A 15,124-nucleotide genomic window follows, 5' to 3' on the forward strand; every position below is an offset into this window, starting at 1 on the left:
CAATTTTGCATACAGCAAAATAAGATGTTAAAAAATTGTGTTCTGGATGGCGTGGCTCGAAGTCCCACCAAAAGCATTTGTCGTTGCGTGCTGTTGAAATAGGATGCATACAACTGTCGCTGTTCACCCCAAAGTGTTACCTTCACCGCCTCACCAGGTTGCCCCCCCCACCCCCCCCACCACCGTTTCCTTTTTACATTTCACTTCCGAAGAGCTCAATTTGCTTTGCCCCTCCGTTACCCTCCCCCCGCTTCTGCGTCTAAAATCCACAGGAATGTGTAAGGTGAGCACAAGTGTGCCGACCACGTGGTACCCCCCCCCCCGGCGCACGCAGTATCCCCGCAAGGCATTCACTGAGACTCGAGCATGTCTATGGAGTACGGAGAGGAGGAAACAGAGGACGCTGGCATTGTCTTCTTCACCTTCGGCGAGGACTCATGTCTGGCAACGATGAGCCCAGTGTGTTTGAGCTGGGGGAAACAGACGAAATGACTCCCACAACTTCTGTGCATCCTCGTCTCCACTCTCTTGTTTCGCCTGGAGCTCTGTTGCTTTCGCTTGCGCTATTTGTTTCTCCTCAAGTGCCCTACTTGCCCTCGGTGTATTCGAGGTGAAACAGTGGCAAATCGGAGTGGAAAAACAAGAGCGAGACACACACACACACACACAAGGGGTAAGTCCGCGGTGCATGTCGTTGCACCTCGTATAAAGGTCGTCAACGATTGTGTTGTGGAAAAGGACGAAGGCGGAATGGCCTCTGGCACAAACGCATGGGTACAAAGGCAGTCTTGCACGTTGTCTCCACCACCTTCCCCCTCCCTCCCCCCCCCCCCACCTATCGCCCCTCCTACATATCCCCGGTCGTTTTTGCCACAATTGCAGAGAACTAGACAGCTAACCGGAAGAAGAGTAAAAAGAAAAGATCATTTTCGAAAAAAAAATACATAAAGGACAGAAAGAGCTTGGGTGGGGTCAGACGAAAGTCGAGGTGAGGGAAAGGGGGGGGGGGCATGAAAAAAGTGTCGGTGGTCCGAGAAGACTCGTCCGCCTGTTCCCTCCTTCAAGAAACCATCGAGGCAGAGGCCAGAGTGGCGTGTGCCACAATTTCCCCCTGAACCGATCGTACGAGGGGCTCCCAGTAGACGCGCAGGAATGCGCACACCAAACTTCTTCACCTACCTCCTCCTGTCCTGTCCTCCTGCGCGCGCACACACACACACACAACGAATTACCCAGCGCACTCACATCTACATTCTCCTTCTTCCCCTCCCCCTCCCGCCTCTAAGACCCAACAGAGCACCAAACAGCTGGGGGTGGGGGAGTGGTGGGAACAAAATCACAACAAAACAAAACACATCAGCGCAGCGAGGGTGGGTATTGTGCCCGAACGCGCGCACATTCAGATCTATAGTTTCGAAAGAGGAGAACAAAAGTGAAAACCACCAGACTAGAAAAGAAAAGAGGGAGAAAAAAAACACGGTAAAGACACAAGTACAAGCATGAAATGGGATATGACCTTCGAGAGGGCGGCGACAATAGGGAGGCACGTCTGTAAAGGAAGGTGCAGAGTGCTTCGGGTGTGTGGGGGGTGGGGGGGGGGGGGAATGTCCGAACAAAGACAGTTTCAGCACTGAAGAGAGGGACAAAATCGACAGTAGAAAAGAATCGATGGATTCAGAGGTCACTTCGATGCAAGGCGCGGTTTCACTCAGCCATACCGGCGCCCTGCACCATAAGCGTGAAACCCACTTTTTTTCTCTCCCCTTGAAACACACAGCTTTCTCGTTCTGCTGCTTTGGTTCGCGGCCCCCCCCCCCTGGACAAGACATCTTTCGTTGTCAGGAACGTCTACTCCGTGCCCAACCCCCAAAAGGCTACATAGGCCTTTCACACTATGCTCCATTCCTGCAATACCCTACCTGCATATATTTCCTTTGAACCCATTCATCACATCAGCATTTTCTAGGGGGTCGGCTTCGGAAGCTATTTGGTGTGTACACCTACTTGCCTGTGCGCGCGTTGTGCTGCTTCCACAGTTTTGCCACCGCCTTCATGCGGTCGCGGTGCGGCAACTTCTCGAAACGGCCGATGTGCTCCTTCACAAACTTGGCGTACAGCGACGGGGCGCGCTCCGACCTCGGTTTCTTGTTGACGCTCTGCTTGTTGCTTGACTTCTTTCGACCAAAACTGGTGTAGGCAGCGGCGCGCTTGTCGAGTGCGGCTTTGTCGCCCGGGCTCAGGGACTTGTAGAGAGTCGATGTCATCTTGCCGCGCTCAGCGACAGCAAGGCCCTTGAGCTTCGGGTTGTTTTTCTGTTCGATCATGAACATAGCATACGCGCCAATTGCAAGACGGCGAGGAACGAATCGAAGCATTTTTTTTTGATCTGTTCTTTACGGTAGTAGCGAAGTTGTTTGATGATCGGTGTTTTGAAGTTGGTGGTGTGTGTGTATGTGTGTGTGTTGAGGCAGGGATACGACTCTGTACACTCGGACGAGTGTGTGATGTAAGCGGAAGATTGGGGAGGGGGGGGGGGGGGGGGAGGGGGGGGGTAGCAGGGAGGAATAGAATCAGAAAGCAGAGGAGTCGATTAGCCATTAAGAATGCCAAGAGCACGTTTACTTTTCTGAGATTAAGCCGTACAAGGGGGAGAGACAAACGTGCCATGCGGCGAACGTTTCAACACTCGACATTCCGCAAGGTGGTCGATTAGAATCTTGCGTGGAAATTTCTTTCACGGCAGAGCCTGTTTAATCAAACGAGAGACTCGCACGCCCCCATCCACTCGCATCACTCAGAGAATGCCGTATGAGCATGGTTGGGGGCCGCTGTCTTGCCGCGAAACAGTTGCGTCATCTGTACGTGCGTGCGCCCCCTGTCCATGGAGTCTGCGAACTGCAATGTTGCTCGTCATGCTGGATGCTACAGACACAAGTACACACACGTGCGCCCATTTTCCCACCACGCTACAGCCGCCATAGTCTTGACGTCTTGAAAATGTGGCACCCCGTTGGCGGCTATTCTTTTTGGGTTGTTTGATTTCATCCGACATCAGGACTGCCATTTTTTACAGGAAAAAATGAAAACATCATGAATAGATCGATCAAGAACATGACAAACACTTCAAAGAGGAAGAGATCACCCAAGCAAAGAAATCCCATAGGTTCCCTCTCCTGGGACCTCAACTTTTCCTGAGACCTTGCAGCATCCGAAAAACAGCATATCACCTTCTCCCTCTGAATTTTTTTGTGAGCTGTTTCAACGTTGTTTCCTTTAGCGTGTATGCAGAACAAAGCGAGGACAACCGATAGACGGGCGGGGTCAGAGGTAGGAGGAGAGGGGGTAACAGAGCCGGGAGGGGGAGAGAGGCACATTTGTATGTGCCTGTGTTTTTATCTCCTGGCAAAGAAGACCATCTCTCCAGAGCGCTGAGGGGGGGGGGGAGAAGGAGGAGGTGTTGCTAAAAACACACACGGACAGCAGTGATGCAGGAAATGACAGACACCTTCATCGATTTCACATCCTCGACAGCAACGAGACAAACGTACAGGGGGAGGGGGATAGAGAAGGATGGTAAAATTTGCTGCCATGCGCTGCTCCGCTACTCACATGCGATACATCTCTTTTTTTTTCTTTTTTTCCTCCTCTCGTTCAAGTTCGATTTCATAAATGTATTTTTTTCTTTCTCCTCTTGTTTTTTTTTGTCCGTTCATCGTTGTTCTGATCACTTTTTTTTTTGCTCCTTTCAAAAGGAAAAAACATTCTGTTCTTCTCTCCACTCCTATTCTGGTAGTGATGGGGTTCGTGTGGTTGGTGTAGTGTTTTTGGTGTGTGCGTGTGTGTGGGTGTTTTTTTTTTGTTTGCCCTCCGATTTTCCACTACGCAGTACAGCGAAATACAGGTGGGAGGGAGGGGGTGAATACAATTAAAAAAGAAAAGGAAAACAACAACCCCCGAGAGGTGTGGCGGGTGGGGGGGGGGGGAACACCAGTTATAACATAAAGACCGTAGAAGGAAATGGAGGCACAACACGCACACACACACACACGCACACACACGTATATATATAGACACATACACATACATCCATATTCTCATACGTAATACCACTCCAGGGAAACATCCCACCAAAAAGGGAGCACACACATAGGAAGGAGGGAGGGCGTCACAGTTGCGGGGTGGATGCGGGGCAGGGAGAGACTGGTATGGGGATTAGAAGGGAGAGAGAGAACGCGCGCGAACGTCAAAAGTAACGGGGTTTGTGTGTCTTGTCAGTGAAAAGGCACCAGCATCCCCCCACCTCCCAAAAGAATGTTTTCGGGAAATTGCAGATGATGTACCCCGCACACGAGGACGTGCTCTACAAGGAGCGCGAGACAACTCCCATAGTCCTTTTCATTCCACATCAACGGAAATGGTTACCTCATCGCTCTTCCACAAATACTACCAATCGTGAGGCTGAAGAGGACGCGGGACTGAGGTCAACGAACTCATCCCCCCCCACCCTCTCCCCCTCTCCCTCCCTCCCTCCCTGCACTGCGCTCAAATTACTTGTCCAGCGGAACATCAGACGTACAGAGAAGCATAGACAATCACCCAAACAAGACGATCGAAAAGGTCGAAAATATCAACTCTTCCATCCGTTTGCGCCCTTTTGCTGTTGCGGTTACCTAAAATGACATCTTTTTCTCTCGTATTTTTTTTTAGATTTGTTGTCTACATACGCATACACACACATACTCATATACATATATAGACGTATATATATATAAATATAAATATATATATATCCTCGACATATCCCCACACACAAAGTGTTCAAACATACCACGCCTCACCTCACACAAAACATACATAAAAAAAGACATTCCGAAAAGACACACTTGTGTGCCTCTCTTTTTTTTTTTCTGCTACTTCGTCAGAGCAGACAAACAAAAAAGAAGGGCAGGGAGTGTGGGAGCACAGAGGTAAAGTAGCACATGTGTCCAATCACGGCAAAGAGCGCAAGAGCCCAACAGGTGAGTGGTACATCACATTCTCGAGAGATACAATGAAAAAAAAAACATTCGGGGGAAGCGCAAACCACTACTTACTGTTGTGTCTGTTCTCTTCCCGTTTTCTTCTCTCTTGCACACTCCGTCGCGTGCGGCAAACGTCTGCACCACACTCGAGGTGATCGAATAGGTGCACCTGTACGCTACCAGCCAGTAAAGACTCACATGTACATACATAAAGCACACCGTGAACACCCCTAGACATAAAAGAAGGGGCGGCTTTCCGTTGCTCAGAGAAAGTGGAGGGAGAAAAAAAGAAAGAGTTTGGCACATCAATGTGCGGTCCATCGGAAAGAAAAGACTTGGAAAGAGAGGGTACAAGGAGGGGGAAAAAGAGAGAAAATCGTGAGTTCGCCGCCTACACCTTCACGCAGAGCCGCCCCCCGTATATCTGAACACACAGGTGAGTGTATACAGATATAAATATATTTATATATGGCCAGGAGTGGCAATGTGGAGAAGGAGTAGAATGGACGGAAGGCGGGGCGGAGCAGGGGATCAGGGGGCACTCGTGGAGGTGAGGGGAGAAACAACACACACGCACACAAAGGGAAAGTGTAAAAAACAAAAACAAAAAAAAAAGGACGGTACAATTTGAAGAAAAAAAATGCGGCAGCCGAAGTGGCCACGACACGAAAGGGAGGGCCAACGCTGTTTTCTACTCCATACCTATCCTGGGCTCGGAATCGGAAAGAAGCAAGAAGATGAGAGTATCGTGCGGCAAGAGTGTTGTGAGAGGCCCATATGCGCATGAGACACGCGTACCCAATCACAGTAGGCCTCTGCGCACGTGCTTCGTGGAACGAATCTCTTTGTTCACACACACATACACACATACACATACACATGCACACACGCACACAGAGAGAGGGAAAAACCCCCTTTTGTCATTGCCTACAATCGTGACGACAGAAGCGATGCGCTAGGTACATCATGGTTTCGCTTCAGCGCCTTGGCGGTGCATTTCCATTCCCCCTTTTTTTTTGTTCATGGTGTACCCCCTCCACGAGCACATACAGGCCTTCTTTTCCAGCTGCTCAGCAGCTAAGAGGCCCGGGGGCGAACCTGACGAGGAGGCCGGGAAGAAACAGGGAAAAAAGGCGCATTTCCTTCACTCGCTTTGTCATTAGAGTCGTCGTTGCGTGAGTGTGTGTGTGTCAGAAAACACAGTGAAAAACCGACGCAAAAACGAGAACATAACATTGGAATCGCTGTTCTCTCCACGAAGGCACGTGGTGACGGGCCTCCCTTTGCTTGATTGTGCCAGGCCTCATACGTGCCAAGGCCAACGCATCGTGGCGTCGGAAGCTGCATCACGCCACAAATGTCGCCGCCACTTTGTAGAGCGACTTCTTCGTTGAGGGTCCTCTCTGTTTGCTTTTCATTAGTATAGCCCTCGTGTATGCCACCACACAACGGATTCGTACTTTTCATGAGTGTAGAGGAGCTGATCGATCGCAAAGTGATGCTAAAATCGCCAGACACACTCGCTCCCGGTGAATGTGAAACAAAAGGAAAGCAACCCACCCTTCCCTTACCCTTCCCTTGCCCTTTCCAAGCGACACTCTAAGATGCACCAGCGGGGGGACAGTGACGCTGCTTCTCACATTAGAGAAATGGAAGATACGGAGTTTTTGTGGAACTCGCCACGGGCCTTGCCAATGACGTAAGGCGTGTTGAGGTCGTCCAGTTTGCTTTCCATGTTCACGCGCGAGACCGGGCGCACCGGGGGCTTCTCGGGCGTCGGGTCCACACTGGGATCATAGTAGCGCAGGATGTTCGCGGTATCGGCATTCTTCTTGCACAGCTGTTTGTGGGAGCGGTATTTGCCGTCGAAGACGGGGTCCTCGCGCTTCTTTAGGCTCGCGCTACGGCCGTTTTGTTGGTGAGAATCCCCCTTGTAGTTCCTCCCCGGCATGCCACCGTAGAAGAGGTTAGCGGTGTCGTGCGGTGGACGGCAAGAGCCACGAGCCAAGCCGTGCGGGTGCTCTTTCGGCGGAACACCCCAACGGCCAGTACCAAGCACGTCGTGCTCCTCCTTAGCGGGAGTGTTTATGGGCTTGATCGCAGCCGGCTTCCTGGGTGGCATATCCGGGGGGACGTACATACGGGGGCCAAGTTGCTTGTGGGGCTGTGGCTTCTCGTTAAGCTCTTCAGCGGTGTAGGTATAGAGGTTAAGCACGTCGACGGACTCGTTCGCCTTGTTGGAAGTCTTGTGGCATGGCAGCAGCGAGAGTTTGTGTGAATTCTCTTCTCCCTCCAACGGCCGCATCTGACCGAACATCTCTGCATCCTTGAAGGGCGGTTTGATGTGGCGCTTGCCAGTTAACGCGGGGGTATCGCGCGGTGGAAGCGGATTGTTGTCTTCAAAGTACGGCGCGCCCAGCGAGTCCTGCGGCTGCGTCATTCTCACACCGCAACGCCACGGTGCCTCCGCCGCAGTGACAATGCAGTTATTCGTGAGGCCGTCGGGGTGACGAAAATTCCCCACGACTGCGGTATTAGCACCACAGCTTCTGTTCTTGATGCGGGCTTTCCTCTCGCGGGCAGCGCCTTCACCGCGCTTGGCTGGGGTGCCGTACGACGCACCAGTTGAAGATACCGAAGCGCGAGGGGCGCCATTGCACGCCGTACCTTTGCGCCCGTTGCTGGGGACCTCGAAACCGCTGTCGATCATCAAGTACTCATCCGTGAGCATGAGACCTACTGTGTCACGGTTACTTTCAGGGTTGCGGCGAATGCCGGAGCACTGACGCGGTGGTTGGCGAGGGCCCCCAAAGAACTCGGTCGGGGAGCCGTAGTTGTCGCGAGGAGCAACGCCATGGTGGCGACCGACGGGCGTGCGAACCTCGGCATCCTTGTCAATCACATCCAAGCCGACAATCACACGCGCTGCGTTCTCGCCACTGCGGTTCTTCCTGGCACGCTGACGCAGCGCCAGGCACATCGGTTCGCCGTTTTGATGAGTTGATGTTTCCTGCGTCATCGCTGGAGTACCAGAAACAACCGGGATTGGGGGTTCGGAGGGGGGAGGGGGTGATATTGAAAAGGAATGCGGGGGGAGGAAGAAAAAAAAAGATGGTGGTACAGGGACGCCTGAAAGATACTATATTCTTCCGTGAGCTTGTTCTCCTCTGGACAGAGCTGCGCGATTACAGGGGCATCAAAGATAAACGTATGCATCACGCGTGGTTCACAATGTAGCGCATGTCAGCATACAGGAGAAGTAGACACCGGCGGCAATTGTGAGACAGAAGGGTAAGAGAGATGAGGGAGAATTGAGAGTGATGAACAGTGATACGCGAGACGATACCCCAACCGCATCCAAGCGAATCCACACGACGATGGATACCAGTTCGAAAAGTGTGCCTGCATTTACTCCTGAGCACACTCCTCACGTGAGTCCAAGAACCTTCAACTCGTGCAGCGACAAGTGAGGAAAAAAAAGCTCATGTATTTGAGCTACGAATACGAAATGCGAGATTTTTTGAGTAGATTTACCATGACAAAAAGGGACTAGGAGGTTCCCCCCCCCCGCCCCCCCCGCGTCGGTTGAATCGCCCAGTCAGCGTCGATACAGCGGACCCAGCCTGCATAGACAGACTTTCCCGGCAGCCTCGGCTTTTCCACGTGACAAGTAACCATTTTGGATGGCATCGAGGATATCTTGGTGAAGTCGCGTGTTTTTTTCAGCGTAGTCAGACTCACATGTCGCGCATCCCAGGGTGCGTCTGGTGGGTGACAAGACGCTGTTAACCCCCCGTGCGCACGGGACACCACCCATCGCACAATAGTCGAGAGACAAATGTAGGCGTAGTATCGGCGCTCGGCATCCCCCAAAGACACACACACACACACAAGTCGCTTCATCTTGCCAACCGATACAGTGTAGAGCACACAAGAAATCGACGTGTCGTTTTCGTGCAGCACACAGACGTGGTCGGCGCTCTTCGCCAAAAGGCACAAAAACGAGTGGACCCCGGGGAAAAGAGGAGGAGGAGGAACAAGCGGGAGGCGCTAGTAACGCTGATCCAGTGCTTACCCTCCTTCTTTTCCCCCACAGGACCATTCTGGCACACACACACACACACACACACACGACCCGCGTAAAACACAGCACACCCCCGGACCACCACACCTTCACCGGATGCCGGGAGAATAAGCGTGAGACGCGCGCCAGGGCAACACCACATCGGCTGATCCCTGCAGGGTCGCTATCGCAAGCTCTACACGCCCCCGCCTCGCCAGTCCTTCACCCCCCCCCCTCACAGCGACACCCACAAAGCTCGTCGTCACCTGAAATTCCCCCCTTTCGGCGGTGCAGGCTGCCTTACCCTTGGGCAATACACCATGGCATAACATAGGCTCACCGAACTCCACGCGTCGCTCAGAACATTAGTTGTACAGATGCGTTCATGGTCGTTGGATTTCCCGAGGCGACGTCAATCACCGACACCAGTAACACGGCATCGCTCTGATGACCCCCCCCCCCACGCCGTGGGTGTGTGGCCCTGAAGCTCAGCTGAGGTGTCCTTCGTCCCCACGGCCAACGATCTCCTCCCCACCGCCCCGCCCTCTACCACAATCCAATAGACTATAGCGCTTCGTTGTGTGTGTGTTTGTCACTTCTTCTACAACCGATGAGGACTGCACTGAGATCAAGAGTCTCGAGACATCCAGAGAGTTGTAGTTCGCTTTAGAGAGTCCCACACCCCTCTCGCCACGCCCCACAGGGAGAAAAATTGAAAGACACGTAAAAGACAAACAAACAGGAGCTACGGCGCATCGGGGCACCAGCTCCCAGGTGAAAAGGCGATCAGATTCTCGATACGTATTGCTACTAGGCTGTTCGATCATGCAAGCAAACACCTACCAAACTACCCTCTACGCACACTTATCACTGTGTGTGTGTGAAGGAGCAGCTAGGTAGGTGTCGGCTCCGTTGATTAGAAAAAAGTAGAGTGTCATCATGCCTTCCCATTAAAGTACTGCCCCCCTAAACACACACACACACACAAGTCGCTTCATCTTGCCAACCGATACAGTGTAGAACACACAAGAAATCGACGTGTCGTTTTCGTGCAGCACACAGACGTGGTCGGCGCTCTTCGCCAAAAGGCACAAAAACGAGTGGACCCCGGGGAAAAGAGGAGGAGGAGGAACAAGCGGGAGGCGCTAGTAACGCTGATCCAGTGCTTACCCTCCTTCTTTTCCCCCACAGGACCATTCTGGCACACACACACACACACACACACACACGACCCGCGTAAAACACAGCACACCCCCGGACCACCACACCTTCACCGGATGCCGGGAGAATAAGCGTGAGACGCGCGCCAGGGCAACACCAGATCGGCTGATCCCTGCAGGGTCGCTATCGCAAGCTCTACACGCCCCCGCCTCGCCAGTCCTTCACCCCCCCCCCTCACAGCGACACCCACAAAGCTCGTCGTCACCTGAAATTCCCCCCCTTCGGCGGTGCAGGCTGCCTTACCCTTGGGCAATACACCATGGCATAACATAGGCTCACCGAACTCCACGCGTCGCTCAGAACATTAGTTGTACAGATGCGTTCATGGTCGTTGGATTTCCCGAGGCGACGTCAATCACCGACACCAGTAACGCGGCATCGCTCGGATGACCCCCCCCCCCCACGCCGTGGGTGTGTGGCCCTGAAGCTCAGCTGAGGTGTCCTTCGTCCCCACGGCCAACGATCTCCTCCCCACCGCCCCGCCCTCTACCACAATCCAATAGACTATAGCGCTTCGTTGTGTGTGTGTTTGTCACTTCTTCTACAACCGATGAGGACTGCACTGAAATCAAGAGTCTCGAGACATCCAGAGAGTTGTAGTTCGCTTTAGGGAGTCCCACACCCCTCTCGCCACGCCCCACAGGGAGAAAAATTGAGAGACACGTAAAAGACAAACAAACAGGAGCTACGGCGCATCGGGGCACCAGCTCCCAGGTGAAAAGGCGATCAGATTCTCGATACGTATTGCTACTAGGCTGTTCGATCATGCAAGCAAACACCTACCAAACTACCCTCTACGCACACTTAGCACTGTGTGTGTGTGTGTGTGTGAAGGAGCAGCTAGGTAGGTGTCGGCTCCGTTGATTAGAAAAAAGTAGAGTGTCATCATGCCTTCCCATTAAAGTAGTGCCCCCCTAAACACACACACACACAAAAGTCGCTTCATCTTGCCAACCGATACAGTGTAGAACACACAAGAAATCGACGTGTCGTTTTTCGTGCAGCACACAGACGTGGTCGGCGCTCTTCGCCAAAAGGCACAAAAACGAGTGGACCCCGGGGAAAAGAGGAGGAGGAGGAACAAGCGGGAGGCGCTAGTAACGCTGATCCAGTGCTTACCCTCCTTCTTTTCCCCCACAGGACCATTCTGGCACACACACACACACACACACACACGACCCGCGTAAAACACAGCACACCCCCGGACCACCACACCTTCACCGGATGCCGGGAGAATAAGCGTGAGACGCGCGCCAGGGCAACACCACATCGGCTGATCCCTGCAGGGTCGCTATCGCAAGCTCTACACGCCCCCGCCTCGCCAGTCCTTCACCCCCCTCACAGCGACACCCACAAAGCTCGTCGTCACCTGAAATTCCCCCCTTTCGGCGGTGCAGGCTGCCTTACCCTTAGGCAATACACCATGGCATAACATAGGCTCACCGAACTCCACGCGTCGCTCAGAACATTAGTTGTACAGATGCGTTCATGGTCGTTGGATTTCCCGAGGCGACGTCAATCACCGACACCAGTAACGCGGCATCGCTCGGATGACCCCCCACGCCGTGGGTGTGTGGCCCTGAAGCTCAGCTGAGGTGTCCTTCGTCCCCACGGCCAACGATCTCCTCCCCACCGCCCCGCCCTCTACCACAATCCAATAGACTATAGCGCTTCGTTGTGTGTGTGTTTGTCACTTCTTCTACAACCGATGAGGACTGCACTGAGATCAAGAGTCTCGAGACATCCAGAGAGTTGTAGTTCGCTTTAGAGAGTCCCACACCCCTCTCGCCACGCCCCACAGGGAGAAAAATTGAGAGACACGTAAAAGACAAACAAACAGGAGCTACGGCGCATCGGGGCACCAGCTCCCAGGTGAAAAGGCGATCAGATTCTCGATACGTATTGCTACTAGGCTGTTCGATCATGCAAGCAAACACCTACCAAACTACCCTCTACGCACACTTAGCACTGTGTGTGTGTGTGTGTGTGAAGGAGCAGCTAGGTAGGTGTCGGCTCCGTTGATTAGAAAAAAGTAGAGTGTCATCATGCCTTCCCATTAAAGTACTGCCCCCCTAAACACACACACACACACACAATGTTGTAGTGACACACCCTGAGTGATGCGAGCCGGCACTTTCGCGACCACGATCGGATTGATGTGTGAAGTGCGTGGTGGCAAATGCAGAAAAAGAGCAGAGTGTGTGTGTGTGCTTGACAGAATGGCGAGAAAGAGGAGAGTGAAGCAGTGCAGGAGTAAAAATGTGAGGCGCATACAATTCCTTTTAGCGGACAGTTCGGGTGAGTTAAAGGATTCAGGCATAGACAATGCGCGGTGAGCAGCGGTGGTGTGGACAGAACGTCTGTGTGTCTCCGAAAGGGAAAGGATGGGGGGGGGTGTTAAGGGACATGACAATGCCCAAGTCACCCTGCCCTCCCTAAATCCATGAAACCAAAAGATGCAAGGGGGCAACGCACAAGGTGAACACAGAGTTAGCAGAGTCTGTCTGGACGCGGTACCCCCCACCACTGAACAGACAACAACATTTCCAACCAAAAAAAAGATACAGAAGCAAGTCCACAAAGCGTCAGAGGTCACATGATGCACATCATCAGAAAACGCTTGCTATACCGCTTAGCCTACAACTTGTTCTGCCACGAGTCCTGCCGCCACCTCCGTTTCGTATGTATGCACAGAGGGCCTCAAGGAAATCATTCAAATCGACTGCACGCATGCACAAGTGGTGCACCTGCGAAGGGGTTATCAAAAAGTTGTACGTGGTACCATGCAGTCTTCCTGATCCCTGTGAGGATGCCTCCTCATCCTCTAAGGCTGCGATGCATGACCGCACCTGGGCTGCTTGCTGCATGGAGAGCTGACGGTATACTCTTTCCTCGATGTTTGGAGTGTGCGCCTGTCGAGGGGGCTGAACAGGACGCGAGTCGTCGTTGCTTCTGCCCTTCAAAGCGCGTGTGGTAGAGAGGAGCGCCCCGTGGCCAAAGCATTTACCTATCCCCGTCGGCTCATCGCAGAGTTCTTGGGGTGGTGTGGGGGCACATGGCTGCATGCGTCCTAAACTCTTGTGACCCCCCTGTTTCTCGTTGTTAGAAGTGCCAGCGGTGGATAAGGCACCATATGGTACGCAGCCTTCAACGCCGAAGAACAGTCCGCAAAGATGGAGCAGATCCTCCATCTCGATGAAGTCGAATCGGAGATGCGTCGACAGTCTCCCTGGTCGAAGCAGTGCCGGGTCAAGCCTTTCGGGGTGATCTGCTATCATAACCACTATTTGCTCCGGGGCCTCTACCGCACCGTCGAGGACATTCAGCAGGGCAGAAAGGTTCAGTGTGTCCATCTGAGATTCGTGCAACCCCAGCAACCCTTGGAAACCGAGCTCCTTTGATGTGGCCATCGGAAGCGGGCCTTGTGGGGTCTTTTGTTCCACAAATATCGCCCCTTTCTGGCACAGCCTATCGGTGCCGCGATCCTGCGCCGCTGGATCGACCGCAACGAATTCTTTCGTTTCGCCATCCTCCCCGACAACGTTGGACAAGTCTCGACTCCGTAGACCACGCGAGGGGCATGTGCGCACAACGCGCGTGTGGTCACGCGCGCGCAGGAGGTCGCAATTGGTGTCGACATCCTCTAGGAGGAAGATCACCTTTCTGGTGCTCAGGAGGGCCCACTCCTTTGTACTGCCTGGCAGTACCTCTTCAAAGTGGAAAATACTGAACAGCTGGGCGTTACGCGACAAGCTGGAGAGGGGGATACGGACAATGTGGCGTTGGGTGTGGTAGGCCAGAGCACGCACGAAAGATCGCTTGCCTGTGCCGCGGGGGCCATAGAGGAGAAAGCCTAGTTTATGAGGGAATCCCTGGATCGCATAACGTCCTTTCTTCTCTGTAAAGCGCTCGAGCAACGCTTTGACATGCTCGCGGCGCGGAAAAAAGACAGTGTCCAGTGTCGGTCCAAGTGGAAGTGGCACGCTCTGCACCATAACACCCCCAGCTTTGGCCGTAGTGCGGTACATGCGCAATGCGCTGTTCTCTTGGTCGCAATACCCATTGTCGAAGTAGAAGTTCAGCGCGTCCTTGACAAAACGCCACAGAGTGGCGTCTGCGGCGGCGCCGCCGCCTGAGGTTTCGCCCTTGCGCACGCGGAGAAAGACGCTACGGTATGCCTCGGGAGAGCAGTTTTTCAAGCGCAGCGTTGACATCCATGTACACATCTCCACCCCATCTTGGTGAGTCGGGGTCCAGAAAGGGTAAATAGGCAGCTTCACTGGCACCATTAACTTCTCGTTCTTCCGAAACGAGAGGTCCTCTTCACTCTCGAAGTAGTCGTCGTCGTCTTCGTCGTCGCATTCGCGCTTGCAGTAAAGGGACAGCAGGTTAATCATAAAGGACTTGCTGCGTACCTCCGCCGCGGTGAGGGGTTTGACCCGCCAGAGCTTCTGTGTCACGTATACCAGTATTGCCGTGCACATGTGGTGCTCCTGCTCAAAAGTCAGGTAAAAATCTCTGGTGATAACATCTTGCAGCTTCCAATAGACGTAGGCGTGCTCCACAGGGATGTCTAGTCTGTACCACAGGGCAACCTGTCGTATTGCGATGTACCCAAGGACAAGAGCGACCAACGTAACCTCGAATGGGAAAGGCGAGTAGCTGTTCGACAGCCTGTAGAGCACCGCCAGCAAGGCGTTCCAACGAGCTTCAAAGGCTCGCAAGAGAGTAAGAATGTGGCTTCCCTCCAGCGACGAGGTGTACGCCGACGCCGTGACATCAGTGAGCGGTGAGTTGAACATGCAGCAAGGTCATGAGC

At 53.3% G+C, this 15,124-nt stretch overlaps 3 protein-coding genes across 3 annotated transcripts; all 3 read right to left on the reverse strand.

Annotated features, from left to right (window-relative positions):
* Positions 1-2,000: 2,000 nt before the first annotated feature.
* Positions 2,001-2,375, reverse strand: JKF63_00865 (uncharacterized protein; the record flags this gene model as incomplete). The annotated part of the gene is made up of 1 exon (XM_067896914.1): positions 2,001-2,375. One exon carries the CDS (start codon positions 2,373-2,375, stop codon positions 2,001-2,003), a length of 375 nt encoding a protein of 124 aa, XP_067753071.1.
* A 4,282-nt stretch (positions 2,376-6,657) lies between these two features.
* On the reverse strand, positions 6,658-8,040 carry JKF63_00866 (uncharacterized protein; the record flags this gene model as incomplete). The annotated part of the gene is made up of 1 exon (XM_067896915.1): positions 6,658-8,040. The coding sequence occupies one exon, from the start codon at positions 8,038-8,040 to the stop codon at positions 6,658-6,660; it is 1,383 nt and encodes a 460-aa protein (XP_067753072.1).
* Positions 8,041-12,914: 4,874 nt separating this feature from the next.
* JKF63_00867 (uncharacterized protein) lies at positions 12,915-15,107 on the reverse strand (the record flags this gene model as incomplete). Its single annotated transcript, XM_067896916.1, has 1 exon — positions 12,915-15,107. One exon carries the CDS (start codon positions 15,105-15,107, stop codon positions 12,915-12,917), a length of 2,193 nt encoding a protein of 730 aa, XP_067753073.1.
* Positions 15,108-15,124: the final 17 nt, after the last annotated feature.

The sequence above is a fragment of the Porcisia hertigi genome, chromosome 36 (assembly GCF_017918235.1).
Source record: "Porcisia hertigi strain C119 chromosome 36, whole genome shotgun sequence".
NCBI classification, from domain to species: domain Eukaryota; phylum Euglenozoa; class Kinetoplastea; order Trypanosomatida; family Trypanosomatidae; genus Porcisia; species Porcisia hertigi.